The sequence below is a fragment of the Alosa pseudoharengus genome, unplaced genomic scaffold (assembly GCF_046254945.1).
Source record: "Alosa pseudoharengus isolate Yale_2024_CS ecotype anadromous, Long Island Sound unplaced genomic scaffold, YU_APseudo_1.1 YU_APseudo_1.1_scf_14, whole genome shotgun sequence".
NCBI classification, from domain to species: Eukaryota; Metazoa; Chordata; class Actinopteri; order Clupeiformes; family Clupeidae; genus Alosa; species Alosa pseudoharengus.
In genome coordinates this window covers 23,918,009-23,944,548 of record NW_027468609.1, presented here as the reverse complement: position 1 = coordinate 23,944,548, position 26,540 = coordinate 23,918,009, and the positions used below count along the sequence as shown (strand labels likewise).

The 26,540-nt window shown below is 43.2% G+C and overlaps 2 protein-coding genes across 3 annotated transcripts; both read left to right on the top strand.

Moving 5' to 3' along the window:
* Positions 1-983: 983 nt before the first annotated feature.
* tmem141 (transmembrane protein 141) lies at positions 984-2,592 on the top strand. Its single transcript, XM_076283269.1, has 5 exons — positions 984-1,142; positions 1,262-1,328; positions 1,418-1,501; positions 1,653-1,760; positions 2,077-2,592. Exons 1-5 carry the CDS (start codon positions 1,089-1,091, stop codon positions 2,136-2,138), a joined length of 375 nt encoding a protein of 124 aa, XP_076139384.1. The 5' UTR covers positions 984-1,088; the 3' UTR covers positions 2,139-2,592.
* Positions 2,593-7,384: 4,792 nt separating this feature from the next.
* sapcd2 (suppressor APC domain containing 2) lies at positions 7,385-22,680 on the top strand. Of its 2 annotated transcripts, none has more exons than XM_076284275.1 (6): positions 7,385-8,421; positions 13,794-13,927; positions 17,466-17,612; positions 18,317-18,418; positions 19,266-19,382; positions 19,683-22,680. In XM_076284275.1, exons 1-6 carry the CDS (start codon positions 7,587-7,589, stop codon positions 19,809-19,811), a joined length of 1,464 nt encoding a protein of 487 aa, XP_076140390.1. In that variant the 5' UTR covers positions 7,385-7,586; the 3' UTR covers positions 19,812-22,680. The 2 variants fall into 2 exon arrangements, with proteins under 2 accessions (XP_076140390.1, XP_076140389.1); XM_076284274.1 differs by having other exon boundaries at positions 19,263-19,382.
* Positions 22,681-26,540: the final 3,860 nt, after the last annotated feature.

The following is a 26,540-nucleotide window of genomic DNA, read 5'->3' as shown; positions in this document are numbered from 1 at the left end:
GTTAATAAATTTTGAGCGCAGGAAACAGGATGGATAGCTACAAGGAGAATTCCGTTGAATTTCAATGTATAATAGGGTTGAGTGATTGCCTATAACATTATGGGTTTCTTGCATAAACTGTCACTGTGTAAAGCCGTTATTTTCTCCTCCCAGCAGAATTATGACAAGACCCAGAGCACTCAGTGAAGCCAGAGCAAGGCACCATCACACCACTCTGAGAAAGACCAGCATTTAAACCCTCTGGACCGCACTGAAAAGGAGGTTAAAGGAGGAGGGGCACTTCCCCAGTGGTTTTCAGTCATTCAAAAAAATATGTTTTTGAACAAAAATTATGTTGACGGTAAAAGAGACAATCTAACAAACTCTATGTTCTGCCCCAAATCCTGATATAGATGTGTGTTATCAGTACAGATTATTGGTACATGTGGTAGAAATGTAATCGGAGGTAGCGCATGTATTTCGGTGCTGAGTAACATTATTGTGTAGTAGGCTATGTCTATTTGTTTGCGATGTGTGTATTTAAAATATGTGGAGTGTTTTGTTGGAATTCATATGTTCTAATATTGATTGTCACAATAAAAGATCCCAAGTTGTCAGCATGTGTTTACTGGCTATATTAATCCTGTTCAATTTCCTCTATATTACACCACCACTGATGCCTTTTAAATCAAATAATTTAATTGAATGCTTGTCGTACATTTCATATCTAGTGGCAGTGATCATAGTGCCAGAGTCAGCGGTCATTTAAAATGTTAATTTAAAGCTGACTACAGTGCTCCAGTTAGATTTTGGAGATCTCTATTCGTCATATTATAATTCTTAATTTAAGTCGGATTCAAAATGTAAACGCAAGTCAACTAATAACGTGATGTTGAGACAAATTTAACATGAACACATGCACTTACAAATTCAGTCCACTTGATGTCGCTAGCCAATTCTACGTGTAGAAAACGACAAACACACACACTCTTGGCTTCTTTGATTATCTACGCGGAAGTTACAAGTTGGATAACAACAAAACTCACACCTGGAACTGAACTAAGATCTCTCTTTGAAGGTTAACATTTATCCCCGCAGTAACTGTTATTATGGTTAATCTCGGACTTACGAAAGTAGATGACGCAATTGTAGCAAAGCATCCGGTGAGTAGCAAACTCTGTTGCATGTATGCTACATTGTAACGTTAACGTTAATTGACCAGTGTGCAGCTGTCAACATCAGCACATTGTATTTAATTTTGCACAAAATTCCTTTGTAACAGGGTTTGCAACAGTATGCTGCCTGTCAGTCGCATGCCTTCATGAAAGGAGTTGGTAGTGTTATTGTAGGTGAGTTAAATGTATTTTGTCATCTTACATGACAGTCACTGGCTACAATGGTAGTAGCCTAACTATAATGATTTTTGTCTGCATTTCAGGCACGGGTGCATTGTTTCTCATTCAACGAGCTGTGCAAAAACGACTCCCGTACCCTCTGCAGTGGAACCTGTTAGTGTCAATAGGTGAGTAGCTTCCTTTCTGCATATCGACATAATTCGTCCTTGCTATAATTGTCACACTCACTGAGCAAGTAAATCATAATAAGGTCATTGACAGAAATCATTAAGTGTGGCAAAAGTCATACCAACACCTGTGACCTTCTTGATCCAACAGTGGCCTCTTCGGTTGGGAGCTATGCAATAACGCGCTGGGAGACACAGAAATGCACAGACCTCTGGGTCTTCCTTGAGAAAGGGAGCTATCCAGACAGAACTGTTCCAAGTGAGTTTACTGCTGTTGTACAAATAGGCCCTGCATGATTGAGTCTCAGCTTTGACGTTAAGAAGATTTAGATTTGATTGCTTTTTGCTCTGGGCGTAAGGGACACCATGGATGATGACATGGATCCTCCCACTCTTGTCTCATTCACTCAAAATCTCTATCTCTCCATCAGTTTTTCTCTGTGTGTGAGTGAGTGAGTGAGTGTGTGAGTGTGTGTGTGTGCGTGCGTTCATGCATTCATTCGTGTGTGTTTATGAGCATGTCACCGTCAGTTCCCTCAGAGACTTACTGGACCCTTACTTGTTGCCTTTTGCAGAGGAAGAACCCCCTGCTCCTGCTGGCCCTAAAATGACTATGTATGGGGACAAGATGGAGTAACCACAGCAATTTTGTAGACACCAGAAGGCTGTACTTTGAAGCAAGCTTACTGGCATATCCAGGTAACTACTGGACCTGGTAACTACTAGCTTAACCAATGATCTCCAAACAAAACAAATTGCAGTTTTGAAACCACAGATTCTCTGTCCAGTGGTCTTTTTAGAGATCAGTGGTTACTCCTGAGGTCACCTAAATTAGCCAGTACTTTGCCTCGTAGAACAGCTATCTGACCTCACTATCTTAGCCTGTATCCAGTGTGAAAGGATAAACGAGCAAATAAAGTATTAAAATGTGTATTTATTTGACCTGACCAGTGAAGACAGCAAACACTCTTCTCACTGTACTGTTTTGTTAATAATGTACAGTTTATTGAGGGGTTGCCATGGGTAAGAATAAGATGTTTGAGCTGCTGCTGTGTACAGTTATAGATTTAATAAATGTGCCATTTGTAACATCCAGGTTTTAATTAATGTTTATATGTTGTCTTAGTTAAACCATTCACAAGCACTCTCACATTTGAGCCTTCCAAAAGTTGTATTTTAGCTGTAACATATTAAAACACTGGCACTGGCTGGTGTGTATTGTGTGTGTGTGTGTGTGTGTATGCGCGTGTGTGCGTGTGTGTGTGCGTGCGTGCGTTTGAGATAGAGAGCGAGAGAGCAAAATCCTGGATGATCGCCTTAATAGAAACATCGAGATTAGTAGAAATTAGATAACTTCACTGGAAATGTGCAAATGTGAAAGGGGATTTCCTCCATGTACATTTGATTTTTTGGTTTGAGGCAGAGATTTGGCTACAGTCATCCATTTGCTGCATTTGTCATGTGTAGATTACTATCTAAGTAATAGCATGTATCAATTTTATAAAATAAATTGTGATATAAATTGTGTAATGTAAGTGCAGTTACATGTTTTATGGGCTGCACATGATTCAAAAGGACACTGGTCTTCCAACATTTACTAAGTCTGTGCCACATTTCTGTCATTTTTAAAAGCGTAGATGATTCATGGTTGCATGCATTTACCGAGCAGATTGAAATATAAGCACTTTATCCTCATTTATGTGTTAATAAGTTGTTAAATAAGAACTTTAAAGCTCAGCTGAACTGTAGTTAGATATTTACCCACTAGAGGGTAGTATACCTATGAATGCCTTCTGTAGATGTTCAGTATATGGCAGCTTATGGGCATAAACAGCACTTGTATTGATCAAGTAAACCATCAAATAGGCAAACAGACATAGACTTTTATGTTCGTTTGTGTATGTGTGTGAATTCCCTGTATAGAAATCTCATCTGACATTACGTGATGTCAAATTGATTGTGTAACACCAATTGGTTATGTTGCTAAACGTGAACTGAGATGTCACATGATGAACTACAACTCGACCACCTCGTGCTACGTTCAAGCAAGCACATGTGAAAATGCGTTCACACTTTTCTGGTGTGACTTAGCCCATATGGTGTGACGTTGATCACAGAGGTGTCATGAAGGTAAGGTCATTAGGCCGTGCTGGGCCTTCCAAGATATTGGCCTCTTTTCAGCGCATATGCTGCATGTAAGACAAACTCGGAAGTTGAGATTTTCCAAAAAAGTTCAGTGGAACGCCAGTTCAGAGTTCCTATCTGAAACTGAAATATCCGACTGGAGGTCATTGAGAGTAATTTCATCAGAGTGCATTATGTATGGTGGGTGCAAATCTCTAGTTCATTACCACATATTAACAGATTTGTATATGCTTGTAGAAAAAGTATATAGTATATACTCTTATGAAATGTACACTTTATATACCCAAGCCATATAATGAAGTTCCTTGATCATATAATTTTGTGTATTATACAGGCAGTGGTGTACTGTAGTTGGTATACCCCAACCCCAAATGTTAATACGTATCCTTGCCGATTTTAAGTGGGTATACTGAGATGGTGATGCTTTTTAAGTGGGTATACTGTCCTGCGTATCACATAGACTACACCACTGCATACAGGGCTTTGTTTTCTAAGAGTATGCGTGCCTCAATGACAAATCTCAAAATCGGCATGCTGGTCTAAATCAGTCCAGTCTGGTCTCATCCAGTGTCCAGATAAGATTGCATGCAACAGCTGCAGTCGTCTCTCTGTCTGTGGGTGTCTTTAAGTCACCGCGGGGACTGAAAAGGACTTGTTCTGCATACAAGAGATAATCTGCAAAGTGAATCATTGTCGAGGGGGATTAATATTGAGTTCTGAGGACTTGCTGTTCCTGAGCATTTGGAATAGGAGGATTTATAAAAACCTGCCATGCCGAATTCAAGGATTACCAATCACACAATAAAGGCATGGGTCACTTTCATGCCCAAACAGGACAACTCGGCCAAGGGACCCCTGCCCAAATTATTACATTGTATATCAGGGGAAAAAACAACACACTAACAACTGCCCTTGAGATAACCTCCTCAGAGTGGTTTTGCTGCTCTACTGGTAGAGTGATTCTAGGTCAAGTCCAGAGAGGGGTCCTGTTGTCCAGTGAATCCTAAACCGAACAGTCAACTGAAGCACATTCAAGAGGAACAATCATCCAATTGTATTTATACAAGTATACGATAAGGACACTATAATATTTCCACAAAAGCACAGTATAGTGCCATGAGGTCCAAGACAGAATTGCCATACTCTTAACAAGGACTGCCATGTCCTTAAAGCTGTATCTAATATACAGTTATAAACAATCTTGTTACAACTGGAGAGAGGTTCAGATGTATTTTGGATTTTGTCATTTTAGTCCTGGATCAGCACAAGGTCCCAATCCTATCTGAAACAATCATTTCAAGAGAGTGTTAATAAAACAAAGGCACCATTTTACCCTCATATTCCTTGGGCGGAACTGAAGGTCCAAAGTCCACTCTTCAGATGCACAACAGGGGTAATTATAGCAGAAACCTACTTAGCTTTTTCCCAGAGGCGAGCAAAAACCACAAAGTGCTGACCCCAGCTGGTATGCATGGCACCATTTGGGGCAGAACTAGGGCCTGCTGATTAAAGACAATCCGCTCCTACCACAGGGAAATACATCTTTCTGGAGCTAACGAGTCCGCTACGTCTCTCTTACGGCCTTAATCCACCTCTGTCTCCCTCTTCCGAGTGCCTTGCTACTCAGTTTTGATTAAAAGCCTCGAGATTTGAAGATTTGACTCACTTCCTACCCCAACCCTCCAAAAAAACAAAAAAAAACAGAGACGATAATGCAGTGACCCAGCTCTCAGATCAGTCATCACATGCACATGATATTGCTGAAGGGAGAGACAGAATAACTAGCATAGTGGCAGTGTGAGAGTCTTCTGTGTGTGTGTGTGTGTGTGTGTGTGTGTGTGTGTGTGTGTGTGTGTGTGTGTGTAAAATGGCTTATATTTGGGAGAAATGGAGGGGGAAAATATGCATAAATATGAAAAGGTGTGTCAGTGAGTGTTAGGGAGAGAAAGAAAGATGGAAAGAAACAATGTGTGTGTGTGTGATAGATATGGAGGGAAAACATGCATGAATGTGTAAGAGAACTAGAGTGTGTGAGAGAGAGTGAACATTAGCTCTGCGCCAGCGTGTGCTGTGACTCTGCAGGCTTTGCCAGACTGAGGAACCACATATGGTTATAATAGCATTAAAACAAACAATGTTGTATACACACGGATTTGCCCTTTCAGCAAGCTAAGCTTGCTGTCATGATCTGCAAAGGTCCAACACTGCAGTGTGTGTGTGTCTGTGTGTGTATGTGTGAGCATGTGCGTGACAGAGAGACAGGGTAAGAGAGAGCATTGGCAGAGAAAGAGAGAGAGAGAGAGAGAGAGAGAGACTGAGGGCTTAAGTGTATGACCCTGTGAATGAACAGCACAGGGGAGCGATTCACTGCTCACATTGCACACAAACTTCTGTGGCAGAGAGAGACAGACAGACAGACAGACAGAGAGAAATAGAGAGAGAAAAAGACAGACAGAGAGAGAGAAACAGACAGACAGACAGAGTGAAAAGAGAAAGAGCGAGCAAAGAGAATTTGACGCACCAATTTCGAATTTCCCCAAGAAAAGACATACACTTGGCCATGCAGTGTGTGTGTGTGTGTGAGTGAGTGAACGAGTGTGTGTGTGTGAGAGAGTGAGTGTGTGTGTGAGTGAGAGTGAGTGTGAGAGAGAGTGTGTGTGTGTGTATGTAAGAGAGAAAGGGAGCGAGAGGAAGAACAGAGTAGAGCAGAGCCCAGAGCTACCACCATCAGCACCCCCCTGGCACATCAGCCAAAGGGCTGTACTGTGCAGTGAGCAGTGCACTAATACAGCTTTCCCTCCCTCTCTCTCTCTCTCTCTCTCTCTCTCTCTCTCTCTCTCTCTCGCTCTCTTTCACTGTCTCTCTCTCTGCGTGCCCAATGTTACCCCTCTGGCACCACACTGGCCCTGTATAGATCAGCTGCGCTTCACTTGCCCGTGGCTGATTAAAAACGTTCTCAAGATCGATACCTCGGCACAAACAGCTATAGGGTTAATCACTCTCCCTGGTGGGCTCTGTGTTCTGTGTGTGCAATCATGTCTCCCCAGGGTGTGTGTGTGTGTGTGGCTGTGTGTCTCTGTGTGTGTGTCCCAAATCAGTTATGTTTTATTAATTTAGTTGGGCCATGTGCTCCTCCTGGGAAACCAATAAGCAGCATATCATAACATTGTAGTGTAGAGGTTTCAGTTGAGATCGATGCCTTTACTGTTTGGATCCCAGCCAGGTCAGGTAAAACATTTGGATTGGATGGCGGTGGTGAGTTACTAGGGATTTCACTGTAAAGGCTTTAAAAAGGCACTTTGTGTCACAATGTAGAACTGTCAACATGTGTCTTCATTAAAAGAAAGGCTTCTGTGTCTTTGTTGGTCTTGGACTTGATTTCATTGCAGTTAAATGTCCAATTGTGGATCTGTAATGTAATTCAAACAGTGGTGTATAGCCACAAACTGAATCCTGGAAGCTGTCTTGAAAAAGGGTCAAATAGACAGCTTGAGTGTGTTGGTGAAGGAATGAATTATAGAAATGGTGAAGGAATGAATTATAGGCTCCAGGCATAACGACTGCTTTAAAAAATACAATGGACAAAACTCAAACTTTTCTTTGACCAACCTCCAACCAATCAGCGTACAGCAATGCGCAATATGACCAATGACAGCGCTGGTTGACAGGGTTGCGCAGACGTTTGAAGGGCGGTCCTCTTAAAAAATTTATTTAGAATCTCGGAATAAGTAAGGTCCACAGATCGCTTGAGTGGGTTGGCAAGATATACAATAAGAAGTGTTGTTTTCGTTCTATTCTTACAATACACTTTATTCCTCTGGATACATCACTGGACGAGAGCAGAAGAGTTTCATCCGGGGCGAGCCAAAGCACATTTTCTTTATTTTTACATTTAGATGACGGAAGAATTTATCTGGTTTTGGTAAAAACGGAAAACTTAATGGCTTTGGTAGCAAGCGATCGCAGTAGCAAAGTGAACGGCTTGGCGAGCAGTTGCAAGACTGGTACCAAAAAAGAAGGGACACAGAGTAAGACAGCCGGTTGTAAGATGAACATGCAGTCGAAGGACGCGGAGTTTACCACGGAGGGCTTGCCGAAAGCATTTCTTCACAGTTTGAGAACTCTTTTTGACATCCTTGATGATGCGAAGCGAGGATATGTGCACATATCTGAAATTGAAAGTCGGTGGCAGGGTGCTGAAGCGCAGGGTTTACCCAGCGGTGTTCTGGACTGCTTGAGGCGGGTTACCCCACCGCACGGCTGCCTGACTTTCGAACGCTTCGTGGCGGGGCTCCGGAACTCCATGCTCAATCCAGAAAATGGTAACTTCAAGCACCCACCTTCTACACAGGGGTCATATCCAACTGGACCGAAGTCGCAGCCCCACACTCATAAAACTGGTGTATCCACGGGGTGCTCCGTAGGGTCTCGGGGTTATGAGAACAAAGTTCGGCCACTTGGACCAAGCAATATGACCAATATGCACCATAACCGCGCGTCCTCTCTCCAAAGCAGACCAAGGCACCACGAAGACGGATACACCACATCTAGCAAACAAGGGGAACACTCCCATTATATATCGGCCCCTGCTCCTCAACGATATGGGACTACCGGCTACGAGAGAACTGGCAGAAGTTTAGAAAGGATTCCTGTCGTACCAGAAAGCGGCACGTATCGGACCGAGTCGGTTCGGGTTGGTAAAAAGGCCCATCATCAGAACCGCATGCGGTCTATTGAATCACTGGCACTCGAATCGCCACAGCTCCAAAAGCAAAGTAAGTTGGCAATTCCGCTCTCTGATGCTTTCATGAACCCGTAGTTGATACACTCAAAGCATCACACAACACTATAATTATGATATTGTTATATTGTAATTATTCTCAAAGCGCTGTGAAATAATCAGTGCAATTTCACCAAATCAGTGACATCTCACACACACACACAAGCTGGCAAGTCATGAAAGAGCATGACACTAAAAATAGAACAATACGAGTCATTGGCCTGAGAGATGCGCCATTGTGCAGTCACATCAATTATACCCACTTTGGTCCACTCAACGGTGTAAAACCACAGGTGCTGGTGGTGATTTGAATGCCATCTTTGCCTGTGTCTGTCTCTGCCTAGTACAGCCATGATTGCTTTCACTGGCCTTTCATGTGTGTGTCTGTGAGTGAGTGTGTGTTCGGCCGTGCGCGTCTGTCTCGGTGTGTTGTCACTGAAATACACTGCTATCCTTAGTAATAGGATCAGCTGGGTTATTAAGGGGTCAGACCAACCTCTCAGGTGCCAGTAGGTTCTGTCTGAGTCAAAAGAACACAGACACACACCTCATTGTTTGTCGCCTACTGGACTCACACACACACACACACACACACACACACACACACACACACAGCAGCTGTTACTTTTGCCAACATACTGGCATGATATATATTAAGGACATGGATTATGTCTACGTTGGGTTAGCAGACTGTATTTAAATGTGCAGGTTCAATAGTCATTACTGGGATAGGGTCAAGCGCTATAGTTCACTGACCTGCCTCCACAAGTTCATGTTGGTTTTCTCACAATCGGCTTGATAACCCCTAAGCATGTGCAGTGCTCTTTTAACACAAGTGGCGTACCCTGTGTTTGCCCAAGATAAAATCATGAGTAATTTGTGAATTGTGTTTGTTTATTTGAGTCGGAGCCCGTTTCATTTCAAGCAGGACCGCTCTGAGAAGAAAATGATTCTCATGAACAAGCTCTCTACCTCTCTGAATACCGAGCTGGAAGGTGTTGACGTCATCTCGCACTCGCTCTTGTATTCTTTGGTATTCTTTGGTTTTCCAGCCTTGGCCTTTGCTGATATATCTTTGGAGAAGACACTTTTATGTGGTGTCTTGTCAGACACCCTTCCAACACATTAACCAGCAAGGGCCTCAATTAACCTACAGTACCTTCCCTTTTAGTTTCTATGTGATATGTCAAGGTGCCAAGTAAGTCCTATTAACGGATGAGAGTGTGGAGTTCTCCTTCAGGGAGCTGGACAGGGTGCATGGTGCAATGTTTATTGACCGGCTGTGTGACTGTGTTTGTTTCCGGCATCCCGCCAGGGGCAATAAGCCAGACTATCCATCCTGTACAGTGCTGTACAAGATGGTCGTGCAGTAGAGAGAGCAACAGATTCAGGACACACTCACATCACCGCATAGGCCACGGAGATAAACCCCCAATCTATTGACCTAATATGATAAGCCTTTTTGGGTTAATATGGGCCAGGGGGTTTGCTGGATGGATGTTTAGCCCATATTCTGTATTCCAGAGTCAAAGATCATCCCCTCAGCTTCCAGTTAAGCGTTTAGACCAGGGGGACAGGGGACTGGACAGCGGGGACCAAGTTTTGGTCATCAGGGAGGATGATGGGAACTAAAGCCTCCCCGTGCCCTTTGGAGATGGGGAGCTCATTCGTTTGGACTGGGTGCAGTGAGCTTTGTAATGTCACTAACAAATTACTGCACTGAATCATCCCGCCCCTCTCACACAACGCACACGCACACACACACACACACACACACACACACATGCATATTCTCTCTCTCTCTCTCATACTCACACACACACAGAGACTTTTTTTTTCTCTTTCTCTCTCCTTAGTTCCTGTCAGACTCCCATCCTCCACACTGAGCTCTCATCCTTTAATAGCATCTCACTTTCTCCCCTCTCCTATCTCTCCGCTCTCTCTTTTTCCGCTTTCTCGCTCTCTCTGTTTCTCACTCACTCTTCCTCTCCTTTGGGATACTGCGGTACTGTCCGTAACTATAACTCTGACACGGCTAGTCCCTCGCTCCCTTGCCGTCCTGTCAGGACGGGGCAGACTCAGCTTGGGTGCATACTTACATCGCTGGCAGTGGAGCCCAGGCTGTGGCTGTGGCTAGATGGCAGGCTGGCTGGCTGGCTGGCTAGCTGGCTGGCACTGCCCGGTGATGTAATCCCCCTTGCCCTCTCGCACGGCCACCGGGGGATCTGAGCGGATTACGCCACGCTGGTAATTGAGGCACGGTAGTGCAGCAGAGGCCGGGAGCTTCCCTGCGGTTCCCAAGCCACCTGCCCTGGGGGGCTAATGGCAACACTCCAGCCTCTGGACTGTGGGATGCAATACAGCCCTCCATACTCTATGTATCCATCCACCTATCTTATCATCTGTTGATCCACCCACTCATACAGTCTATCTAGCCCTTTGAAGAAAAATACTCCCTAAATATTTGATCGCCATGGCACCATGTAACTATTTACAAGGTCAAGTAAAATATTCCCATTCCAACTGGGATCAGGTGATGATTAAGTGAGCAATGTGTGTGTGGCTGTAAGAGGGCTGAAATGTTATGATAAATCCAAATCTCTTCACAAACATTGGCTCTTAAATGTTTGTACACAACATTTCCTGAATTTATCCTTTATGCACTGCATCACATCAGTCCAACTTTTTGAAAGATTATTTGGCAGCTTTAATCGCATTGTTGAGGTATTATAATAACAGACTGACATAAAAGCAGTATGTGTTGGTGAGTGCACTCTCGACACTCTTCCTCTCTCTTTCTCTCTATCTACCAGTAATTCAGGGCGCTCACTCGTTCCCTGAGCAACGACAAGTTGAGTGGAGGAGGCAGAGCAGAGCACAACACAAGCTTGTTGGAGCTTGTTCTCTCTCGGCAGGCGACTACCTGGGAGTTTCGGTGGTGAACTCACCTCACTGGGATTCACAGAACAAGCCTTTTGAATGAGGTCAGAGGTGAAGTGGGGCCCTTGGCAAGGAGGGAGAGAGGGGAACGATCCTGCTTAGATAACGCAATGCAAAATTTAACATCAGCGGAGCATGGAGCTTCCGCTTGTTTCCCAGCCACCCTCCTTTCCCCATCAGCACTGCCAGTCACAGCTAGTCAGTTCTGGTCACGTTCGATACTTCAGGCCCGCCGGAGAGAGACGGCTCATTTGGGAGCTGTTTCAGTGGATGTGTCAGGTCAGCGTTTGGGATTAGTGTTTTTTTTTTTTTTTTTTGCCAAACACAGCACTCTCCCAGGCCTCAGGCGGTTCCCTGGTCTCCACTGAGATTGCCTGCTGCTGTCACCACCACCACCACCCCCCGCCTGCGTGCCGGCCTGCTCCTCTGGTTCTGACTGACTGGCTCTCTGGCTGTGAATGGGTCACGTGCCACTGGCCCTACCCAGCACAAAGCTAAACGTGCCATTCATAAAATATCAGACATCCAGCAGTTACTCATAACTGTATTAATTATTTATTATACCTCAATAGTCGGGTACTTATAAACAGTAAGGTTGCTGCAGTGAGAAAAAAGAGAGAAAACTAATGTTTTTGATAGTCAAACTCATGAGTAATGTTTTCACAGGAAGAAAAGTAATGTTTACTAATTCCCACATTTCAGCAGCTGTCGATAGTAAATTATGTGATTATAGGGAAAGGCTTGTCTGCTTTGGCAGCCCAAGGCCCTGTAATCAGAGGAAAACTAATTATGTGGTCTACTACTCACATTCACTATTCAGCCAATATGACAGGGACCTGCCTGACGGCTGTGTTCACACCCAGCATTTGGTTCACACGCCACACACCCAAGACACTGTGGCATTGGAAACATCAACTCATTGCCGGTATTTCCTTGATCTTAACTGAATTCCCTATAGTACTTGTTGTAGATTGACATTACACTTGATAAGCATGTGCTATCTAAACACTATATGTTCTAAAGAGTGCAGTGAGAAAATGTTACTGTAGTTCAAACAATGATATGGTTCTGCCCCCATGGCATCTCCCTCTCTCAACCTCGAGACGTCTGATCCCAACCCGGATATGATGAGCTCATCTTTCTGGCCTGTACTCTTCACCCCTGCTCTCCTATTGAAAAGTAAACAAGCTCTGTTATTTTTTCTCCTTCTCTCCCTTACTTTCATTCCCCTCCTCCCCCTCTTTTGCTCCTTCGTTTCTCGCGCTGATAAGAACGCACCTAACGTTCACTGTCGGTATGCAATTGCTGGCCCGTAGCCAGCGCACCTCCAAAGATAGCCTTGAGGATACGTCGTTCTGACGCGAGTGTGAAACCTGCATATCTCGCATATTTTCCCACCAGCTTTTGACCTCAAAACATTCGGCCTGTGCAGAGAAGTGTTGCATTGCCAATTAACGCAGGGCGGATGAATGTCAGACAGCGACCGTGAACTCTTGGAGTGTTTCTTCTCTCTCCGTGTAATTTATTTCTCCTGACAGCAGCTCAGCGCACTCAGCACAAATAATATCACCGTCAAGTTCGGTATGCCTCACTCTTGTTCTCTGCATTTTGATTGGCATGCCCCTTATCATAAGAGTGAGCGCTGACAGTAGATGGTGTAGCGCCCTCGTGTGGTTGATTGTATTATCGAAATGCACTATCTGTGTTACTGTAATTGTTTAATCACAACCTTTCAGCCTCTTTGAAATCCTTTAAATGATATGGGTGTTAGCCATAGCTCACATCTAGCGGTGCACTTCTTTAACCATTGTTGTTATTGTTGGAGTGTAAATACCTTTAACACCTTTAAATTGCTAACAAAAGCCTCATTACCATCTGCCACCTATACCCACCATGCATGATGAAACCTGTGAAACCTGTATTTTTACAAGGATCTGATGCCAGTGTTAAAAAATTTAAATTACTTTTCAGTTAATTGAAAAAAAAAAAACATTGTTGTTAAGTATTAGGATACCTAATCCCACATTAGCCTTTATATAAATGCACCACATTTTTCAAAATAGAGCAGAAACGAATGATGAGGCAATTGTCTGCTAGCAGATGTTAAACATTACTGATGCTATTTACTGAAAAGAGTTGGTTCATCTTGTTGTTTGACTAAGAGTTGCTGAGATACATAATCAAAGGATGTTTCAAAGTTTCAATTACATTTTTATTCTGCATTGGTCCTTAGGCTGCTTCCTTAGTCAAAATGTTGTCTGAGAACTTAAGTGCTCTCTCTGAGTTTTTGTACAATTTATACTGGAACTGTTTTGTTGAGAAAATGTGATCGTCATGGTGAGCCAAAGATATTAATCACTCTACCCCCTCTGCCCCCCTCCCCTGTCTTTCCATGCCCCCCCCCCCCCCCCACCCCCAATTTGTCAGGTTCTGTGGAGCCTGTTGGTCTCCCCCGATCACAGAGTGAGACGACCACAGGCTTCAGTGGCTCCAGGCGCCACTGCCGGAGCCGCGACGAACAGAGAAGGCACACCATCACTAATGGAGTCGATTATGGAATGGTATGAATACCAACTCTCTCTTTCTCTCTCTCTCTCTCTCTCTCTCTCTCACTTCCCCCCTCTCTCTGCCTCAAATATGTGCTCACTACAACAGCCATACACACAAGCATACCCTCTCCTGGTTCGACCAGGAAATTCCAGAAAATCCTGCTTATTAGAAACTCATTACATTTCGCTGTTAGAAAAGGAGCCCCTTTTCTGAGCTATCAGTCCCTCCAACCGTTTCTCCATAGGCTGTGTGTACTTAGTGGAATTGGAGGTTGTGCCTGGTCTGGTGAGCACAGTTAGTGAGCATGGTCTGTGTGCGAGGGAAAGTTTGGATAGAGGAGGGTTTGGATTACAGCAGCGTGCTGCACAGACTGCACTCTCTGTGGCCAATTCACCACTACCCCCCTCACCCCCACCACACATGCCCCCCCCTTTTCAAAACCTCCTCTCTCATTCCCATTCCCTGCCTCCCCTCCCTCTCCCCTTCTCTCCTGTTAGACCTCCCATTTGCCCACTCCCCCTTTTCTCTCAGCACTCATTTCTGCCTCTCTCTTTCACTCTCTCTCTTTTTCTCTCTCACTCTTTCTCGCTCACACCCTCTGCCCCCCCTCTTCTCTCTCTCCTGACATTCATTTTCTGCCGACCCTGCTTCCCTCACAGACTATCTCTCTGTATCTCTCCACTCTCTCTCTCTCCCTCCCTCCCTGTCTCTCTATCTTTCTCTCTCTCTCTCTCTCTCCCTTGTTGTGGTCCTGTCCGTCTCTCTCTGGCATCTCTGTGAGTAGACCTAGCGGGGCTCACCGTGCCCCCCCCCTTCCCCCCTTCCTCCCCCTCCTCCTCCTCCTCCACCTCCTCTGACCACGTCCCGTCCTCATGGTTGTGAGCCGGGTTGGACCCAGGGGCCTGGAAGCAGGGGACTCGCTTGGCCCTCCTGGCCCAGCCTGGACGGCGGTCTGGGCAGCCTACACCACCGTCTTCATCCCCCTGAGCTCCAGCCTGTACAGCAGCAAGGCTCTGCACTTTTTCCTCTGGGTGAGTGGAATGGAAACTTTGTGGAGAGAGGCCAAGAGTCAGTGTGTTGTGTTTGAGAAAGAGAGAGAGAGAGAGAGAGGGGGAGAGAGAGAGATTGCAAACAAGAGGTAGAATTAGGGGTTAAGCTAAACAGAAATAGAGAGAACATGGTAGAGTCTGAAAAGAAAGAGATAGAGAAGGACAGGCAGACATAGTAGAGAGAGAGAGGTGGAAAGTGAAAATGACAGCAAGGTGATTGGGAGTAATGAAGTTGGTTAAGAAGAAAAAGCCTAATCTCTCTCTCTCTCTCTGTGTGTGTGATTTATGGCTCTTGAATGAGACTTTGTAACTTAGTGCTGGGCACAGATTAACAGGCATCAGCCAGGTTGATATCAGACAGTTTGTGGCTTGTGGTTTGTGTACAGTTGATATGCTTACAGTAGCTGATCTTCTCCAATTTGACTATTAGAGGAATGAGTACACTGCCTTTGAACACAGCTGTCACGTTATGTTGTGAATGATTTCCTTTGAGATTGATCTAGATTGAAAGTATATTGTAGGACTCAGTATGGCTCTATAACTAAACATGTTCTCCATGCGCTGCTATTTAAACTGTGAAGTTGTCTGTTGCATCTCGTCATTTTCAGTTGAGTCTGTTCTAACTCGTAAGTGTCGCTTTAACTGTGGCAGTGGTCCTGTCAATGAAGCATCCCCTTTAGGCTGTTGAGCTCTGTATTCTACCCCCCCCCCATCCCACCTCACCTCACCCCACCCCACCCCACCCCACACCACTGCCTGCCCCCTGCACTCTTTAGAAAGAGGATTTACCCTCGTTGTGGCCCACCACACAAACACACAGCCTGACACTAGGTCATGCTTCATTCCAGCCAGCACAAAAGCCTGACTCCATCCCTCCCCCCCTCCCCTCTTTTCTCTTTCGTTCATTTCTCTCTTTCTCTCTCCCTGTCTCTCTCGTTCGCTCTTTACATCTCTCTCACTCTCTGGCTATCTCACTTGTTGCTCCTCCTCTGTGTTCGCCCGCTCCCATTGAAGCGGAGCGGCCGCTCAAAGGGTTTGTGTGTGTGTGTGTGTGTGGTAGAGAGGGTGTTTAGTATGCCCGGGGACGGGATGAGAGACGATGGTGCAGGTTGAGTCCACCGCTGCTCTGCCAACGCACTGAGCTCATCCACTTAGCTAGCCAGCTAGAACTCCAGAAGCAGCAGGATGGTTTCCGTGTGTGTGTGTGTGTGTGTGTGTGTGTGTGTGTGTGTGTGTGTGTGTGACAGAGAGTGAAAATGTGTTTATGTGTGTGTGAGAGAGAGAGAGAGAATGAGTGTGTGTTTGTATGTGTGAGAGAGAATGTGTGTTTCTGTGTCTAAGTGTGTGAGAGAGCGAGAGATATAGAGAGACTCAAATCAGTACACTGATGTAATCTTTTTCCCCTCTCGTAGCCCTTGACATGAGCTTGTAAGTATATTTTAACCGTGTCAAGGGGGAACAACGTTTGGTGTCTCAACTCCAAATAAGCCAGCTGAATCTGAAACTCACACGAGTCAGGAGAAATCGGCTTGTCACACGGCAACAAGTGTTTTATTGCCAGGAGACGGCAAGGAGCCGACTGCAGAGGTCTTTCAACCAAATATGGCTGCCGGTGGTCTGAATAGACAACACGATACCTTCCATCGTTGCCATGCCTCTTTTAGACAAAACACCCCTTGGCCAAATGGGCTAGCGCCGACATCCAGTCTCAAGAATGTGCCCTTAGGCAAATGAGAAGGAAACGAGAAATGAGGTCTGGTAGTCAAGCAGATATGGCTTAGCCCATCCTAGTGTTATTCCAGTCCAGTGGATCTGATTTCACTGGCCCCAAACCAAGGGCTTCTTAACACCAAAGAAGCATAGCTAATAGAGAAGAAGAACAGAAAAAATGCTACAGTGTAGTGTTGTGATATTTTCTGATCCAATATTATCACAATACTGCAATTTATTTAGTATTTTATTTTGGTACAAACATCTATTATGATATTATTGCTTGTTCAATATGTCACAAGATCTCATTCTTCTCTTCATTCACAGTGAAAATTAGAAGTTAGACTTGAGAACAAATTTAACACACCAAGGACTTGTATACTGTACTCAGCACAATGACAATAACGTTGAATCTAATCTACAAAAACAAATAAATCACAGTGTACTGCAGAATTTAATCATAATACTTGCTGTGTCATGAAATATGTTAGAATTGGAATAATACTGTATAGTAGCCCAGACATTGTGATAGTATCATATTGTCAGCTCTGGAATATAGCAATTGCCACTACTAATTGCTAAGTAACACAAACCAGAATGGAAGTCTCCTTCCTCCATGTATGGGCACTGAGCCCATTTGAACTTTTTAGTGCTCCTCTTGCTAAATGTGAATGCTACAAATTCCAAACTTGTGTGTTCTCTGTGAACTTTACATGTACTGGGAACCCCACCACCCCCCCAAAAAAACAAAAAAACAATCAGTGTTTGTGTGTCTTGTTCTCCTTCGTAGCTGAAGCAGATGAAGGAGCTGGAACAGGAGAAGGACTCTCTGCTGGCGGGGCTTGAGGTGGTGGAGCGTGCCCGTGAGTGGTACCAGGCCCAGATCCACAGCGTCACCGAGAGACAGAGGCTCGTAGGCCAAAGCAACCTCTGCTCGGTACGTTCCAGAGATGCTGAGGGCTTGGAAAAGTGTGTCACCTCTCGCTCTAGACCAGTTCCAAGTCAGTTCCTGCAGTTGTTTCCCCTCAGATTTCATTGGAGAGCAATCAGTATCGACGCTACTCTCTCCCAGTAGCCCATTGTTAGCATCTTTCTCTCACATCGTCAACTTAACAAACAAACCTCTTTAGTTGCTGATTGCTGGCCCAAAAAAACCTCTGGGAGCCAGAGAGAAGCGTCAATACTGATTGCTCTCCAATGAAATCTGAGGCAAAACAACTGCAGGATAGAGGGAGGTGACAAAAAGAGTTGGAACTGGTCTAGAGCAAGAGGTAACACGCTTTCTCATTTGAGAACTCCCAGTGAAACATGTGTTGATGGATGGTCTGACAACACTAAGCTAATTTTACGCACCATATAATTGCCAAATCAGTTATCTTCAAGTCTCAAGTGTGTGCGGAATAGTTCTTCTGGTGTTGTAATTGATGCGTTTAATCAGTTGTTCTCACATGTTAACATCCCTGTTGTTCACAAGTCAACAAATTAATAATCAAACACCCTAGAACTTCCTCTTTTGCTTTTGTATGTGCATTAATCACATGGTATTGTCAACTGAGGTAGTAAGTTAAGCAATGTTACTGTGTGACAAGGATCACTTGTTAAGTTGTCATGATGCTAAGATGACTCTTTCTCCCTTTACAGGATTTCTTGACCGAATCCAATCAAAGTCGCATTAATGTCCTACTACCCAAACTACAGGAAGTCAACCGCTGCCTTAATGACCTCATATCCTGTTCGGGAATGGTGAGTTACTTAATCATGCTCTCATCACACATCTCTGAAGAAAGTTTTTACACCTACATACTATGCTAATATACGGTAATCTCCATCAACATAATGACACTACATACTGAGAAAATATGAGCTACATATCGAGGGCTTGAAACCAGAGTAAGCGTAAGTGACATTTCACTAACTTTACAGGAAGGCCAAAACAACCCCAATTGCTTCATAATGTTCTCTTATGAATGACTTTACCTTTAGAAGTTTTATAGGAACATGTCATCTGCTATAGTCTTTTCTCTTTGGTAACTTCACACTTCAACCTGGCTTTCTAATGACAGTTCAGTTCAGTTACACAAATGCATGCCAGCACTTTCTGTATCTTGTCGCATTTCCTTGAGCTAAAGAACCTAGATAAGATTTTCCACAGTTAGCATTAGCAGCTGAAGAATGCTCATCCTGTCTGCGGTAAGAGCCGTAAAAGCAAACTCTCCTAAACCATCTGATCCACATGCGTTAACATTGTGTAGTTTCCCAGTGGTTAGGAATTTAGAGGTAATCGACCGGGATACTGGCTTGCTGTGATAGGTTTTTATTTCACCTCAATGGGTGGGTGGATAGTTGACCCAAAAAACAGGGACTTTAAGAATATCAATCCAAAATAGCTTAATATTGCCCTCTAAAAAGTTTTGGATCAACATTTTATTTCCGCATAATTTAATAACTAGCTTGTTAACCTAACAAGTCTTTACTGAAAGTCTGTCTATTATCAAATCTACTATAGTCAAGTCTCTTCAACATCTTCTTTCTCTTTTTCTCCCTCTCTTCCTCTCTGTCTCATTCTCTCTTGTTCTCTCTTCCCCAGCAGCAATCCTTCTCCCCCAGTGCACAGCCCCCCACCATCTCTCCCAGTGCCCAGTCCTCTGCCACGGCCCCCCCACAGGCCATCCAGAGACTGAAAGACCAGAACCGGCTTCTTACACAGGTACAGTCTCTAAGGCTTTTTTTTGGAGCTAAACAAGCTTCTGTCTCTTCATACCAATGGCATTATTGCAGCAGTAGGCTGGCTATATTTGCAAAGAAATCGCTGTGGGCATCACTATTTTAGTCTGTCTGGATTATAGAGGCCTATGCTTTCATTGTGTTTTCCATTGTGTTCTGTTACTTCATACCTCCTCTACCCTCCTCTTCTCCACCTCCTCCCCTGCTCTCTCTCTCTCTCTCTCTCTCACTCCTTGTTCAATCGTTTACCCTCCTTCTTCTCTCTGCCCCCCCCCCCTACCAGGAGGTAACAGAGAGGAGTGAGCGCATCACCCAGCTGGAGCAGGAGAAGTCAGCCCTCATAAAACAGCTCTTTGAGGCCCGTGCCAGAAGCACTCACGACAGCAGCACCCTGGACTCCACCTTCATCTGAGATCCCCACCACAACCACAGTGGCAACCACGACCACATAACCACATAACCATATGACCACATTCACCCAGCAAGCATCGGCATGCATTGGGCAGAGACAGCTAGCAGCAGCACACGATTAAAAGAAACTCTATGTGTTTCGGACTGTCTCCTGGATTCTATCAGTATTCAACCACTTCACGCAAGACAGCTTTCCTGGATTTTGTTGCTATCTGAACTTTTTGAACAAACTTTCTGACTGACACCATCAAAGAATCCTATAGCTAAACAAGTGGAGCTACATATGATTCTCCAACATGATGTGACCTCAATAATCTTGATTCTCCAACATGATGTGACCTCGATAATCAGGCTCTACTTAAAAGTCTTCTCTACGGTTATCCTTGTCCAGTGAGTAATAACAATTAGACAAAAAAAACCTGAATCAAATAAATGAGCATGAGGACAGATGCTAAGGACGTACAGAACCTCGGATGGTTCCACCGTTCTGTCATCATACCAAATTGACAAGGACCCTACAGCCTTTTACCCTTTTCCATCAACCATAAGGGTTTTTGAAACCTCTTCCTTGCTTTGAGCTTTTTTTAAATGTTTTTTCCCCCTGCTCACTAGTAACCAAACGACATTGTAGTAGAGACATGTTACCTTACATTGTAGTAGAGACATGATGGAGGAAGACATCTTGGGCGATCAGCCCGGTCAGCTTGTGAGTTGTGTTATGTGCTAGCAGGTTTTTACACGACTGGTTGTAAGTAAGTAGCGGATGTGTTCAATGTGTTGCAGTGTATTAAGAAAGATTTCGGAGAACAGGCATACTGATGATCCAGACACAGATGTGTACTAAAACAAGCCTCAAATGCATTCCCCGGTATTTCTGAAGAACCATATTGATAAAGTCGTTTGGCTATTGAACCCAACTAAATTCTCCATTGACAATGACACAAGACTTATTTGAGATCAATTTGCCACTTTACATATTATGGTTAGCATGAGATTAATACTTGATTTGGATGTTGAAGTTAAAAACAAACCATAGCATGCCAAGGACTAATAGCTGGACCCAGGGAAGGAGAAGAGGTTGCTTGAGGAGGAGACTGTGGAGGAGGTGAAATGGAACTGACTGAATGTACTCTGATGGGATTGTTGAAGGCTGCTAATGCAGAAGAAGGAAACAGAGTCAGTCCTTGGATGGATGGAGCGCAAATCAATAATAACGACAAAATGACAAAGAAGAAGTGAATGCAAAGGCGTTATTTCACAGGCATTAGGCATATTGGGGACCTTGGACACTGTCCATGAAATTATTTTATTATGTGCATTGTGCATACACACATATAGTTAAAAACATGCTTGATTATAACCCATGTTAATCAATACCTAGGCCATTGTTATGACATTGATCCAAATGTTTATCCTGGAGTTTACAGGCGAGCTGTATGGTTTAACAGTGAGACATATGGTTTTACAGTGATCTGTATAGTTTCACAGTAAGCCGTATGGTTTTATAGTGAGTTGTGTGGTTTTACAGTAAGACATATGTTGGTTTTACAGTTAGCTGTATGGTTTTACAGTGAGATGTATGTTGGTTTTACAGTGATCTGTATGGTTTAACAGTGAGACATTTGTTGGTTTTACAGTGAGCTGTATGGTTTTACAGTAAGATGTATGTCGGTTTTACAGTGAGCCGCACAGTTTCATGTTGCGTTTTTAGCTGCTATCAGTGGCACCTCCCGTTTGTAATGGTTTCTGTTGAAGATGAAGTGCTGCTTTCCGTTCCTGTTCTTGTAGTTAATGGTCCTAGAACCGCTCACTCCTGTAGACGCTGCTGCTGTGGTGTGCTCTCATACACCCTGTCTCTCCTTCATGTCCCTCCCTCTCTCTCTTTCTCTCTCCCTTTCTCTCTCTCTCTCTCTCTTTCTGTCTTTTCTTTTTCCCTCTATCTCTTCAGACTCAAACTCTTCCTTTCTCAAGTCAAAGATGCTTTTTTGGCACATTAAATGATACAATGTATAGTGAAACATTGACAAGATCTCTCTCTTTTTAGACTGTCTATCTCTCTTTCTCTCTTTCTTTTCCTCTCCCGACCTCTTTTCCCCATCCCTGTGTTGCCCTGTGCTCACTGACTCATGTAGGGTGCTTTCTGTGTGCGTCATTTCTCCCCTGAACCTTTCATGTTGAACACCCCTCTGCTTTCCCTCTGGAATGTGCAAATAAATGTTAAGTGTGTTCTTTTTGTTGAGCACATTTAATTATTTCCTCTTATCTCGAACGTGCAAAGGCTTGATCGTCAGCATGGCAGATTTATCGGTAGCCACTTCCTGGAGTTTGGTATTAAGGAACATGTAACATATGGAGCTTACTGCTGTTGTGCCTTTGAACAAGACAGTTAACCCTGCAGACATCAGCCACCGCGAAGCTGTAAACATGCGATTCATGTTATCGGAGTGAACATCTCAAAGGGGTGTAGGAGTGTGTATTTAAATACACAGCGCAGGCACACACACACACACACACACACACACACACACACACACACACACACACACACACACACAGACAGTCTAACACACTAAATGGTGTGTATTCCAATCTAGAATGGTGCCGCATGTAGTTTATAATGACAAACAATAAAAATGCTTCTTATTGTGTAATTCCAAAGGTGTAAGTAAAACAGTTTACTTTTGTTACTTGCAAAAATGCAAACCAATTTGGATTAAAAATGCAGGGTAAAATGTGCTTTAAATATAGCTTTTACTTTTTACAGTAAAGACAAAGACGGTTGATAAAGGATCTTTGGTAAAGAGAAGTATTTCTGTTTTTCCGCTATGACTACATGCTAAACTGTTAATGCATTTGTGGGAGACTAAAAAGACAAAAAAAAAACAGGGTATATGACCTCCGTATCAGGAGCAAATGAATGTGTGTTGAATATAATTCATATTTCCCATGTTTTTATGTTTTTACTTTGTTTGAATGCAGGTTTACAAAAACCTGACCTTACTGTTTACTTTATAGTCATAAACATATATTAAATATGTATAGCCCAATTTGCTTTTAGTACATCACAGAAATTACTTCAATTAATGCTGTATGGCCTTATTCTGGCCTCAGTACTAGAACCCTGCAACTAAAGATAAAAAAAACGTTGGGAAGATTGAGCTTAAGAATGGAATGCTGAACTTTTAAGAATTTCTAGTGATGTGTTGCCGCATCCTTTTAAGTTTATATGTATGACTGGGAGTGAGTTCCTGAAAGTAGTTTCAAAGTTAGCCAGCTGAAATGAAATTTGATTCTATTCTGATTTCTATGAATATGTACTCAGCATCAACTTCTTGTTTTATGTCGATGTAGTAGAGGAAATCTGGTTAATTCCTTTTCATGCTTCTTGTACTTAATGGTGTGTATGAAAGGTGTGTGGTGTGTGTGTGTGTCTGCACAGGTTTGTTGCCTGCATAGAATTATACAAAATAATCTTCCTCTTTCCTCCTCCCTTCTCCTGTAAAAAATGCTTTTACTTGCTTTTCGAGTGTAAATAACATTAAAACATTGTATAGCACTGAGAAACTCATCCTTGTACTCCACTTAAACTCACCTGAGACCGAATCCAGCACAGAATATCTTCCCTTTCCCAGATTAATCTCTTGAACTGCATACAGTATTTGTGGGGGATTTTCATGGATCAGTTGCACTGTGGACTACACTAACCATGATCAATCTTTCATTATCAGGCCATACATACATATTATGCTTTCATTTAAGCAAAGCATTGCTCCTAAGTGAAACTTTGTTTAAGAAATGGTATCAAGTAGTGTTTGACAAACGGATACCCCAACTGATTTTTGCTATAGATAAAATGAGATATTACTTATCCGTAAATCACACTAATTAATTTTTCATCCCCGGTTAGTTTAATTTAGCCTAATTTAATGATTGAATTGTTAAGGACAATTCAAATGTGATTTGACATGTCACTGATTCCCATGGGCACTGAGTTTCATTGGACATGACTCAGTGTTTTCATGGGAGGGCAGTGAAATTACTGTCCAGCTATCTGACCAGTCAGCTCATTCATCTGATCAGATCATAATGGCTCTCAAAAGGATATAATAGGGTCATGCTCTTCCTTCCCCTCTCTCTCTCTCTCTCTCTCTCTCATCCCATGCCCCTCTCTTGCCCCTCCTCTCCCTCATCCCTTGCCCCCTCCACCTCTTACTTTCTCTGTCTCTCTCTCTCTCCTTGCACCTCCCCCCTCTGGGAAGTAAAAATTATGAGCAGAATGTTTCTATTGCATATTGTCTCTGCCAAGTTATTTAAGCATGTAATTTTCTTGAATGAAAACAGGCCAAACCAAACCAAAATGTGACAGACCATCCAAAACTCTTGGAAGAATGTTGAAGCTTTTCAGTACAAAGCTCCCAGTTTGGAACACAAAGCTAAACTATAGAAAACTATTCTTATTTTTCTTCTCTTTTTACAATTATGCACTGACATCAAGAGCAGAGTTCTAGACACAATCCTTCTATTTGTCCAAAGTACACATATGAATCACAACGTTACTAAAGTATGAGTTCTTCCGTGGCTAGACAGTATAAATGAAAGAGTAAGCAAAGACTACATGCAACACTACAAGGGATTCCAGAGGTGCAAATACAAGGATACAAGGATACAAGGAAGTTTATTGTCACATAATACTGTAGCTTACAGCAGTGGTTCTTAGACTTTTTCTCTGGCGACCCCACAAAAAACATGGGCCACGTCTCGTGACCCCCTTCTCTCTAACTGGTGGAATTTGGTTTCGAAATGTTGTGAGATGGGCATTGGAAGCAGAGGCAGAAAATGTCTTCTCTCATAGGTAGGCTATGTCAACACCAAAGGCATTATGTCAATGGTAGCCTTTGACTAAAAAACTTTAGAAAAATGTATTTAATCCGGACCCCTCCAAAATATTTGGCGACCCCCAGTTTAAGAACCACTGGCCTACAAGGTTTACTAAATTACTAAATAGTTTGTGCTGCAGAGACTCACTAGGCTTTTCATCTGGAAGACAACACCACTGCATACTCTGGGAGAGAACACATCTCCGTGCTGTTGATGTAGGATCGCTTGGTCACGACAGTGTTATCTTGTGGGGTGAAGCATGGTCTTAAACTCTGGTGCTGAATGTATCACTCCTCCGTGAGTCTCTCCTAATATGGGTAGAAAGAGTGTGGTGTTAGCCTGAGCCCCATGCCAGCATGGCTTCAGCGCTTGGATGCACTGCATCAAACATTTGAACTAAAGAACAAAACAATGGTGATCAGATTGTTTTCGGGATGATGTATCAAACGCATAACTTGATGTTTATTTCAGTACACAGAAATGCTGCTGGGCCTTTAAGAGTTAGATACAGTACATCTTAAAGAACAATAGTATCCCCCATTATAATCCTGTGCATCCTCTATGTCAAGTTGGTTCAGGTTTTAGCGCTTCATTTTCAGATTTGGATGTCAATGAGTTAAAATGACAAAATGGATAAAAACCCTTATAATGATGGCTAATTATACGAGTACAGCTTTGCAAGAAGTCTTATGAAAAAGACATAATTCCATCAAAACAGTAAGCCTTCCGTCAGAAAAAGTGTGTGTTGTCATAGGGTCTTTAAAGAGCCTTGGTACGTCTGTACCTGTTATATTCATTAGAATTTTTGATTGGATACAAGATGATGCACTGTCAAACAAACAAATAAAACACTTGAGGCATTCAGGTGGATCATGGGGTCTGTTAATTTAGTAGGTGCCACTGGAAGCACATTTCGTGTGAATAAATGGGATGAACCTGTCCCACATGTGAACAACATTATGACACTCTGGAAAGGCGATACTTATGTGAAACACAACTATAACACCACACAACAAATCTTATCTTGTGTTGCTGCAGTTGTGCAACTTCATAGATTTGCATGAAGATGCCCCCAATAATCAATTAATGACATGTTTATTCCTTGATCATTATGTAAGATATTGCATAAAAGTAGTTCAGACATACTTTTGCATGCTGTTCAGGTAAAACTATTAGTAAATAGGTAACAATGAGAAATGTATATGATACTCTCTATATGGTTAAATATTCAACAACCGTACAGATTCTTTACTACAGAGTGGCCTTTTCAGCGCAGGCTTGTCGGACTGTGCCAAAAGGTCAACAGGGTGCAATAAGGGTCAAAAAGAACACAAACCTGGACAGGTCAGATGATGCAATGATACAATGACCAATAGAAACACAAATGTCACCAGCCACACCTCAAAACCTTTTGTTTTCTGCTACCCAAAGGCCACAGAAAAGAACAGGCAACAATAACATTGTATCCTCATGTAAGTAATTACAAGATGTTGCACTGAATCAAAGAAATGAATCACTCGACTATTGCATCAGTTGTTTACGACGCAATTTCCAACATGTACCGTTGCATCATTGCCAATCGTGTAAATGACAGTGACTTGGCACTATGTTCTCAAAATTTGGTCTAGAAAACCACACAATTAGAGAAAATTTAAAATGTTAGTTGAACATACATTGCAAAAAAATGTGCTCAAACATTTCATTTGGTTAATCTTGTAACATAAAGGAGAATTTGATTCTAATGGGTAAGACTAATGGGGTAATGGCGGCCTTTGAAACGTCAGTAGGAAGCCCATAAGCTGTGGTGGGTTGTGATTGGATGGAGCAGCATCCCAGAGGTGTTGGATCAGCT